This window comes from Hippocampus comes, unplaced genomic scaffold, assembly GCF_001891065.2.
Source record: "Hippocampus comes isolate QL1 unplaced genomic scaffold, H_comes_QL1_v1.1 scaffold1, whole genome shotgun sequence".
Classification (NCBI taxonomy): domain Eukaryota; kingdom Metazoa; phylum Chordata; class Actinopteri; order Syngnathiformes; family Syngnathidae; genus Hippocampus; species Hippocampus comes.
The window spans coordinates 238,061-248,583 of NW_017805010.1; the positions used below are offsets into that span (position 1 = coordinate 238,061).

Below are 10,523 nucleotides of genomic sequence, written 5' to 3' on the forward strand. Positions count from 1 at the left end.
GGGCCTGCGTGGGTTTTCTCCGGGTACTCTGGCTTCCTCCCACATTCCAAAAACATGCATGGCAGGCTGATTGAACACTCTAAATTGTCGCTAAATGTGAGTGTGAGCGTGGATGGTTGTTCGTCTCTGTGTGCCCTGTGATTGGCTGGCAACCGGTTCAGGGTATTCCCCGCCTACTGCCCGAAGACGGCTGGGATAGGCTCCAGCAATCCCCACGACCCTTGTGAGGATAAAGCGGATCAAAAAAATGGATATTGTAGTTACTGAGTCAGGTGATGTGTAACAATCTGACCTGTCAAACAAACGCAAGTCTCGAATAAACGCTGCAGTCGCACCGGCTGTAAATGGATGGCTGGTTGGATTTAACTTTTAACTGTGTCCTCATCGTTTTTTGCCCTCTTTAGTTCATGTTCTCCCTCAGAAGTGGTTTTTGCCCGGCGTTTGTCACGAACCGATTCAAGGACGTTCTCTTTTGTTGGCTTTTAACAATCCTTCGAAAATGTCCTCGGCAAACATCAGCATAGTGAGCCATTGCCCGACTAGTGAATACTTTTTCTGGGTGATTCCCATTTACATAAAACTATCGTAACGCCTCATGGCCCGAGGGGCGAATGACGAGGACGCTGCATTGGCACCGATCTATCACTATCTTTATCTATCTACACACACAGACACATTCGATAGAGATCCCTCTTAGCCAATGGGATGCCAGGAAGATGCTGGGTAATAGCCAATGGCAGAGCAGATATAAGTATGTTGCGTTCAAGAAACTCGGAGCTGCGACTAGCATGGCAGACTGTATTTTTACCTTTCGTATCTTGAAATTTCTTTCGTAACAAGAGGCAATATTTTCCAATTGAGGCGTTTCCTAACTTGAAAATTTCGTATGAAGAGACATTCGTAAATAGAGGTACCACTGTATATGAAATAGGACAAACAAGCTTCATGTTATAGGTCACAATGCAGACAATGTCTTCATAAAAGTATCCATCTCTCATTTTGTATTCTTGCCCTCTTTCCAGTCGATTGTGTTGGGCTTAAATCGATCAGACTACATGTGGGACCAGAAGGATGGACACACCTCTCTGAAACAGATCGAAATCAACACCATTTCTGCTGGTGCTGGAGGTGCCGCCGCACGGATGACTGATGTACACCGGTAACGTACAAAGTAGTTGACAAAATGTAACCTCAAAATACTGAAATATGTGCAAATAAGGCTTTTGGATTAAAATATCCAAAAGCCCTTGAGAATCTGAGCAAAAAGGACCATCGAAAAATGGGCCACTGATGTCGCCCATAGGCGGTTTTCCAGGGTGGCAAGGAGTGGCACTTGCCACCTCAACCAAATTCTTTGCCACCCCTGTTGGCAATGAATCTTTCAATCCTAAATTCAGCATTTTATTGTAAACCTTCTTTCTATTGTCTCCATTTGTTTGCACAGCCATGCTGGCAGGATAGTAGCAGAAGCAGGCGTAGGATTCACAATGGAGAGCAGTGATAAAATTAGTGCTTATAAGCCAACATTCCGCGGATGTGAATTCACATCTTACTTTGATGAAAATGACAAAATGTGATACATGGGCATGCTGGAAAGGTTAATATTATAGATCCCTATTAAGTGCCAGGATTGCTTGTTCCAACTATCATGATGTCAGATGGGGAGAAGTTGTCCTGCGCTAACACACAGGCTTGGAAGGTTTGGAAGTTTATATTATGAGCCGTTGCATGGCTTCGTCTTTGAAACACGCAAAACGCATGCAGGGCAGGGAGTAGTCCTGGCGGGCAACGGCGGGTGGCCCAGCGGCAATCTGGAAACCACCCGCCCGAATGCCGGCGCAAGGCTGGAGTCCCGCGCCTCGGCCGAAGTGGCCGCTCGACGTGCTTATATTTTGGTTTCCGAACTCAGCGAGTCGCCCCCGGAGCCAAACTGAACTAAAAAACTCAAACCAAGCACCGGGCGGAATGGCCCATTGCTCACCCCGTTGTGAAACAAAGCAAACGTACTGGATGAATAAAGAGTACATAAACACCAATACAAGTGTTTATTTTCATTTTCTTCAGTGCATTGCTTATTTTTCGTGTTAAAAAGCTGCTTTGAAAATGGCTTGTGCTTATTTTGATTTTTTGAAGATGTTTTTTTTTTTTTTTTAATTTTCTTTTGACCTCAGAATTTGCACTCTGTTTCTAACATTAATCTTCCTTTTTAAATTTCTGTTAATCTTGACAACAATTTTGTTTGTGTTGCTAAAACAGACACATCCTCAAGGTCACTGGACAGCTGGAAGAGAGCCAGCGCATCATTGATAACAACCCTGCGGAAGGTCTGGCCAAGGCTTTGGCCAAGGCTTGGGAGCTCTACGGATCAAGGCGGTATGTCCACTGAAAATCTTCTTAAACAACTCTTCATTGTCTAATAAAAGGTTTATAAAGAACACTTAATTTCCTCCTCATGTAGAATGGGTTTATGTAGTGGCATAGTGTTTAATAGGGGCCCTCTTGTCATTAAAGAGCGGTTGTCATGTTCCTGGTGGCGGAGAATGAGATCAATATCATGGATCAACGAGTAGTTGAGAATGAGCTGTGGAAAAGGTAAAGTGTGATTACGTAAGACCTTCACAGTATCATGCGTAACCTTGATGAAATAAAATGAAATGAATGAAACCCTTGCAGCATTGCTGCAAAATGCATTCTTGGTTCACTGACCATTTTTCATTTCATGATAATCTCGCAGTGATCAATGTGTTCCAGGAATATTGCCACCATACGAAAGCGTTTTGAAGATGTCTCCGCATCTGGAAACCTTGACAAGGACAAGAGACTGTTTGTGTAAGTGTCTTCCGTCCATTCATAGCCAACATGAAGACCTGCGTCGACTGTGTTTTGACTTGTTTTGATACATTTCTGTCCTACCACAAATTCAGTAATTGTCAAGAAGTTGCAGTCGTGTACTTCAGGTACGGCTATATGCCTCAGAACTACAAGTCTGAAAAGGTAATTACTTGAAGGTAAACCACAAAAATTTTTAATCATACGCAGGGACAATGATGAACTTGTTCGCGTCACACCGAACCGGGAAATGTTTCAGATTCCAAATATGCAGGCTCAGACAAGGTGGGATGACGAAAATATTTATTCAAGAAAAATCGCACGGACAAAGTATGAACTAAAATCGCTGGTCATAAGGAGCCAGGAGTAAACAATGCGTGGAACCAAAAGCAGTATCCACAAAATAAAATATCCAAAATACAAAAACACAGAAAAAAAATCAAGAGCAATAGTAAAATAACATTAAACAAAATACTTCCAAACAAAAATCTGTAAACAAATGAAAGTGCCTATGAATTGTATCAAGAGGTCTAGAAAATAATACTTGAAGCATGACGGTGTCCTTAAAATACACAACCAAGCTTGATAGAGTAACGAGGCACAGGTGCACCTGCTGGAGGGAAACGGCCTTCACTCCAGTTGGTGCTGGAGCACAATCAAGATAGAACATGACAGAACTTTTAACACGAGAAAGGACGTGTTTCTGGAAGCCTCCAAAATCCATATAATAACTGTGAAAGACACTTTTCGTCACTTTCACCCTCTTGACATTCAAGGGCAGGCATGTGCTTATGTACTGTAAGAATGAAGCAGGCGCCGTCGGTACGTCCGCAGCAGTCACTCATCAGGCAGGGCACGGTGAGTGCGCACCCATGCGCTCAGCGTAAAAATTGTCGTTATCATGTTTGAGAATTCGTCAAACCGCGCTGCACCTCGCTGGGCGTTCTGTCGGACCGAGGGGCATTTTCTTTAACATCAGGGAGGAGCGGGAAGGACAAACAGAGGAAGCGGCATTCAACTCGGCCAACATGCAGTTCAACTAATCTAAAGGTGCAGCTAAGCGGCACGGCGGTCGACTGGTTAGCACGTCGGCCTCACAGTGCAGAGGTGCAGGGTTGGATTCCGGCTCTGGCCTCCCTGCGTGGAGTTTGCTTCCCAAAGTAAAGCAAACCTGAAGTCATTTTCTCAGCATGAGCATAAAGATAAACCACACAGGTTTCACTTTTACCAGCTGCATTTCTAAGCTTGATAGAGTAACGAGGCACAGGTGCACCTGCTGGAGGGAAACGGCCTTCACTCCAGTTGGTGCTGGAGCACAATCAAGATAGAACATGACAGAACTTTTAACACGAGAAAGGACGTGTTTCTGGAAGCCTCCAAAATCCATATAATAACTGTGAAAGACACTTTTCGTCACTTTCACCCTCTTGACATTCAAGGGCAGGCATGTGCTTATGTACTGTATGAATGAAGCAGGCGCCGCCGGTACGTCCGCAGCAGTCACTCATCAGGCGAGGCACGGTGAGTGCGCACCCATGCGCTCGGTGTAAAAATTGCCTTTATCATGTTTGAGAATTCATCAGACTGCGCTGCACCTCGCTGGCCGTTCTGTCGGACCGAGGGGCATTTTCTTTAACATCAGGGAGGAGCGGGAAGGACAAATAGAGGAAGCGGCATTCAAATAGGCCAACATGCAGTTCAACTAATCTAAAGGTGCAGCTAGGCGGCACGGTGGTCGACTGGTTAGCACGTCGGCCTCACAGTGCAGAGGTGCAGGGTTGGATTCCGGCTCTGGCCTCCCTGCGTGGAGTTTGCTTCCCAAAGTAAAGCAAACCTGAAGTCATTTTCTCAGCATGAGCATAAAGATAAACCACACAGGTTTCACTTTTACCAGCTGCATTTCTTTGTTTCTAGGCCTGGGATGCCCGCCTGATGATGGAGTGCTCTTTGGCTGTGAAGTGTCCGGATATCAGCACCCACCTGGCTGGAACAAAGAAGGTGCAGCAGGTGCTTGCTAAGCCCGGTGTTCTGGAGCATTTCTTCCCCGATCAGCCGCAAGTAGTGGAGCAAGTGAGGGCCACCTTTGCTGGCCTCTACACTCTAGACATGGTGAGCAACAATATGGGGCTGTGCAACCTAATGCAGTTGTCGTCCACGAAAGCTCTTTTCCTCACTCAACCTTGTTGGAATGTAATACAGAAAACCGTGATCTAATGACGACTGCACGTCTCAAAGAAATCATCAACATGACTTTTTCCATTCAAGTTTAAACATTCAAATTCAGCTCACACTGTTCCATGAAGACAGGGGTTATCTTGATCTTATTTAGTGTATGTTCAACATGGCAAAGTCAGTGCATTGTCAAGTCAAATTGATTTATATCACCCTTCATCACAGAAAAGCCTCAAATGTCAAATGAGGAATGCATGGGCATCGTGAGGAGTGCTCAAAACTATTTTGACCTTGTTCTCAAAGGAGCACCAGATGCTGTTCATTGCTGCTCATTTTTATTCCTGACCCACTTACCACACTGGATAAACTTAGAGACTTAAAGTCGTGTCGTTTGCTGCTTGCCGTTTTTCAGTTGTTCAAATGAAATGAAATGAAGACCGCGTGATGAGCTAATTTGGCACAGTTCTCTACGGCAGTGGTCTCCAATCTGTTTTGCGCTACGGACCAGTTTCACAATAAGACATGTTTTGACAAGACTCTTAGCTGCACAGTAAATTCTGTACATTCACTCAAAAATTAATTTCAAGGCTCAAGACTGTGACCAAAATAGTTGCTTAAACGAGTGACCAAAACAGTTGCATATGCAACTTTTTTTTTTTTTCCAACGGATGTGAGTAAGAATCTCATCTGCTCACTTTTGTGTGAGTGCATATGTTTTAATGCTCCCTTGAACATGAAAGCCACTCTTGGAAGGCTGCTTTGGACTTGCACACAGACAGCAGATGTGAATGCATTTCCATTCAGACTACATTTTGGGGTTTTACGTCGTTGCGTGTTCCACATATACGCATTGGTACGTGCATCCTGGTCGAAAAATGAGCTGCAGGATGATCATTTTAAAAAAAACAAAAAAAAAAAAACTCTTGATGTGATTGGATAAAGACTCAAGTATCTTGTACCGATGTTTATTGACACCGCACCACATCACACCACAGACTAAAAGGTCAGACATACAACATAAGATATTAAGATTATTAACAAGGTAGTTTTGGCACTAAAGTTAATACACAATACCAGGGGTGCCCATTACGTCGATTGCGATCGACCGGTAGATCGCGGACTGGTCCCAAGTCGATGGTGAGGGGTGTAGAGGAGAAAAAAAATAAACAACCATTTGTGTGTCTTTGTGCATGTTAGTAATATATTTTTTGTGTGAACGTACACTGCACCCTAATCATCTTATCAGTCTCATTTTCACGAAGTGTTTAAAAAAATAAATAAAGCAGGTAAATCTTGAACCTACGGTGGCGTGTTTAAAAAATAAATAAATAAAACAGGTAAATCTTGAACCTACGGTAGCGCTCTGACCTGCGTCACCGGAAGTTGTTAGCGCTCAGCAGTCTGCAATTACAGCTGTGATCAGAGCTGTTGCGTGACATCTTTTATCGTGATGATTATTCTCATTCAGAGGTTAGTTTCATGTACAATTCACCAAGGGCACGGGCAAAGAATAGGAATCGAGAGGGCCGAGGGAAGCACTTTAAAACGGTACGTGTGACGGGTCGATCGCGTGAGGTTGGTTGATTGAAAAGTCGATCATCGGTCCAAAAAGTTTGGGCACCCGTCCCCTGCACTATATAAAGTAATACTGACCACTTTAGCTTGCTTCTCAACACTGGCGGTCATTCCTCAGAGTAGGGGCATCACTACGCTTTATGAAAAGGCGAGACTAGCCTCTAGAAAATGCAGCATGTGAGCAAACGCAGCAGACAAGCACAACATTAACTAATAGCCAAGAAAAATTGAGAAAATGCTTTTCGATGTTTTTTGGAGATATTTTGGTGATCATTTTCTTTCATCCAGTTGGCCATGTCATTGATATGCGTGTGATGAAATGCAGAAAGTGCGCAATGAGCAAAACCTTGTTTGTGCGCCTCCTTTGGATGTTTGCTTTTGTCACTTCTGTTTCTTGTCACTAATAGCCAAGAAAAATTGAGAACATGCTTTTCGATGTTTTTGGAGACATTTTGGTGATCATTTTCTTTCATCCAGTTGGCCATGTCATTGATATGCGTGTGATGAAATGCAGAAAGTGCGCAATGAGCAAAACCTTGTTTGTGCGCCTCCTTTGGATGTTTGCTTTTGTCACTTCTGTTTCTTGTCTCGTGTACTGATTGATGTCGACCGCCGGTTTGGTGTGTTGCAGATGTTATGTGCATATGACAACAAGAGAGATGTAATTATAGTGCATTTTGGAACATCCTCCATAGGAGACGAGCCAAAAAACTTGTTTTCTGACTACATATCAATAACTGCACTTGAGGGGCATACAATTATTTTTAACAACCATTTTGACAGCCAACTATTTTTTAACAATTATTTTTGCTGGTCTTTGAGCACGCGTCTTGTTTGGACGTCATCCGTATGTGCAAAATGCAAACACATTTTTTGGAGGCAGTTTTTTTTACAGGGCTTTCATGTGAATGTTGGAAAGCTATTATGTGCATATGACAACAGGAGAGACGTAATTATTGTGCATTTTGGAACATCCTCCATGGGAGACGAGCCAAAAAACTGGTTTTCTGACTACATACCGATAACTGCACTTGAGGGGCATACAATTATTTTTAACAACCATTTTGACAGCCAACCATTTTTTAACAATTATTTTTGCTGGTCTATGAGCATGCGTCTTGTTTGGACGTGACCCGTATGTGCAATGCAAACAAATTTTTTGGAGGCATTTTTTTTTTTTTTTTTACAGGGCTTTCATGTGAATGTTGGAAAGCTTGTTTTTTTTTTTTTGTTTTGTTTTATTGAATTAAAGGGAGCAGAAGGTGATGAAACAGTAGCGATGGCTTTGGCGACACCAGATCGGTTTGTTCTGAAGCCTCAGCGAGAAGGAGGAGGTACAGTCCAAGAAATAAAATCATTCCTTTCATCATGGAGCACAACATCTGTCCATTTTCTACCCTGCTCAACCTGTGCCTTTACCAGCGCAAAATGTCATGAGTTAGGGCTAGTACTGATATTTTTGTATGGATCGCTAAAATTGAACTTGCTCAAAAAAAAAAAAAAAAATCCAAAAACATAACCACACTTCTTTACTTCAAGGAAACAACATTTACGGACAAGAGATCTGTGAAGTCCTTGGCAAAGTGAAGGGCAGTGCGGAGCGAATGGCCTACATATTGATGGATAAGATCCAGCCCGTGCCTACACGCAACTGCCTGCTCGGAAGAGGCAAGCCCCTCAAAATAAGTTCTTGCCTAAGTGAGCTGGGCTTCTTCGGAGCCTATGTCAGGTAAGCCGTCACTATTGATTGTTACATTTTTGGAATCTTAGAATATTTGTTTCACATTGGGCGAGGAGATGAAAAGAAAGACAACAAAAGGTTTATCATGGAATGCTCACATGCCATTTTTGTACAGGCAGGGTAATGACATGCTGATGAACGATTGTGTGGGCTATCTTATGAGGACGAAAAGTTCAGAAACCTCGGAGGGGAGCGTCATTTCAGGAACTGCAGTCTGGGACAACCCGCTCCTCTTCTGAGAAGGTGCACATGTACCTGGCTTTGACACAATTCGCCGTCATTAGCCAATGTTGCACCCTCCCGATATTTCTCCGCTCTGCCAATTAGCCACGCCCACTTAATTGAAGGCTCTGATTCTGACTCTCTCATTGCCAGATTGTTCCACACTGCGCTGATGCAAGATGCTCCAGCAGCTTTCAATGGATTGATCTTCTGTTGCCGACCCTTGACCTCCATGCCTCGATATTCTGTCTTGAAACCGTGGATTACTGAGCATTTCATCACCTGGCTCCAAACCAGTTCCCTGGTCTTTGGACTCATTATCAAGGCTTTAACGTTTAATGTTCTGTCCCAAAACTCTTCCCAATCTTGAAGAACTCATCTGGACTTTGAAGGTCACTGCACTTTTCCTTGGCAATGAAGTTAATTTAGCAGCTTGTGAACATCACATAACCAAATCCACAAAACAAGTGAGCTGTGACAGTCGTTACCTGAGCCCTTCGGCGCTGTGATGTCATTTTAAGTCGACAGCAAGTGGCAGTGCAAGGCAAAATGGCCGCCTCCTGAGATGGACATAAAAAAGTTTGGATTTTTCTGCTTAATTCATATTCCACAAGTGCAATATTAATTGGAGTGCCATATTTCGACTGCTAGGGGGTGATAGAACATATTATTGTTAAGGACATTTTTGACTTGACTTCCCCTTTAAGGCTAAAGTCTGGGAACAGGTCTGCTAGAATTCTTGATGAGGAGGCTTTCCTCTAAGAATGGAAGTCTGTTTCTTCCCCATCACGCCCTGGATGGTCATCTCTGATCCACTTGCTCCTGTTCGGCAACCACCATGAGGTCGTCCAATTTCACATCCTGCACTCACCTTGCATCCCTGGTGGACCTTTGGTGTTTGACACTCAGCTCGAACCTCAACCGGACAACTGGTGCAATCTTCGCTTGGAGTTTTTAATGTCACGTTTGCCTCAAAAAAGTTGTCACACTTCTGTACTCACCATCACCTGTTCATGTCAGCTTGAGGCACCCGGTCTTGAAGAAATGTGTTCGAGCCATCTTCTAACGGTGCTCTGCCAACGCATTCCATGCAGCCCATCCAACCCTCTTCCAGCATGCACGGAATGCAACATATTCGCCACACAAGCTAAATGAGAGCCGAGATTCTTCTACTTCTGCTGCAACTATTCTCTTCTTTGTATTTTCCCTCCTTGATGTCAATTTTAGGACTGTTACAGACATTCAAGGGCCACACTGTCCTGCCTGTTTTCCAGCTCTCCTCGGAGCCTCACACCTGATTCAAGTCATCAGGATCATTCTCATGCTGCTTCAGAGCGGGCTGATGAGCTGATCATCTTCATCAGGTGTGTTGCAGTCGGGAGAGCTGGAAAACAGGCAGCACAGTGGAAATCCAGGCCTGGAGCTGGACATGCCTGGAATAAATAATGACACTTTGGCACGGCCAGAGCTCAGACCTGAATCCAATTAAAGTCGAGAGTGTTCCTAGTGGAGTGTTGTCCTCAAGTGATACTCTTACTTTCTGACAGGTTTGAAGCACTTTTATGGTGAAGAAGAGTACATATTTACAACCCAAGATGTGCCATACTGGTAAACTCGTTCCCAAGATTTGTAAAAAAGACGTTTCAACCTTTATTTACTGATGCTAATTTATGCTAGTACGGTAGTTGATTGGTGAAACGTTTTGAATCGATGGACGTAGACTTGAGGACTTTGAGGTGAAACCTTGTAGCTTGTAGTTTTGCAAATAGTTCAGCAGGTGGCAGTAAAAGCAAAGCTATTTTTCTTTCCATGTTCGTGAGCTCTACCTATCACAGCTCCTTTTTGGTCTTCTAAAGTGACTATTTATTTATTTATTGTCACTTTATTCCCAACGCATTTCACGTATGAGGGACAGCTGTGGGTTAGCATATTTTCCATCGTACGTCTCCACCATTTGAGTGGTAGCTGGGCTGGATCTCTGCTG

The 10,523-nt window shown here is 43.7% G+C and overlaps 1 protein-coding gene across 1 annotated transcript; it reads left to right on the forward strand.

Annotated features, from left to right (window-relative positions):
* Positions 1–973: 973 nt before the first annotated feature.
* On the forward strand, positions 974–9,003 carry LOC109511729 (glutathione synthetase-like). The gene is made up of 9 exons (XM_019862989.1): positions 974–1,159; positions 2,257–2,373; positions 2,512–2,592; positions 2,752–2,829; positions 2,925–2,994; positions 4,744–4,938; positions 7,829–7,910; positions 8,116–8,305; positions 8,693–9,003. The coding sequence occupies exons 1-9, from the start codon at positions 1,056–1,058 to the stop codon at positions 8,907–8,909; spliced, it is 1,134 nt and encodes a 377-aa protein (XP_019718548.1). The 5' UTR covers positions 974–1,055; the 3' UTR covers positions 8,910–9,003.
* Positions 9,004–10,523: the final 1,520 nt, after the last annotated feature.

What these genes read in the sequence shown, in the direction of transcription:
- LOC109511729 (XM_019862989.1), top strand. Translation starts at nt 1,056, where the DNA reads ATGTGGGACCAGAAGGATGGACACACCTCTCTGAAACAGATCGAAATC. An exon ending in CGGATGACTGATGTACACCG is followed by an intron (nt 1,160 to 2,256) that starts GTAACGTACAAA and finishes TTGCTAAAACAG; the next exon opens with ACACATCCTCAAGGTCACTG. An exon ending in AAGGACAAGAGACTGTTTGT is followed by an intron (nt 2,830 to 2,924) that starts GTAAGTGTCTTC and finishes CCACAAATTCAG; the next exon opens with TAATTGTCAAGAAGTTGCAG.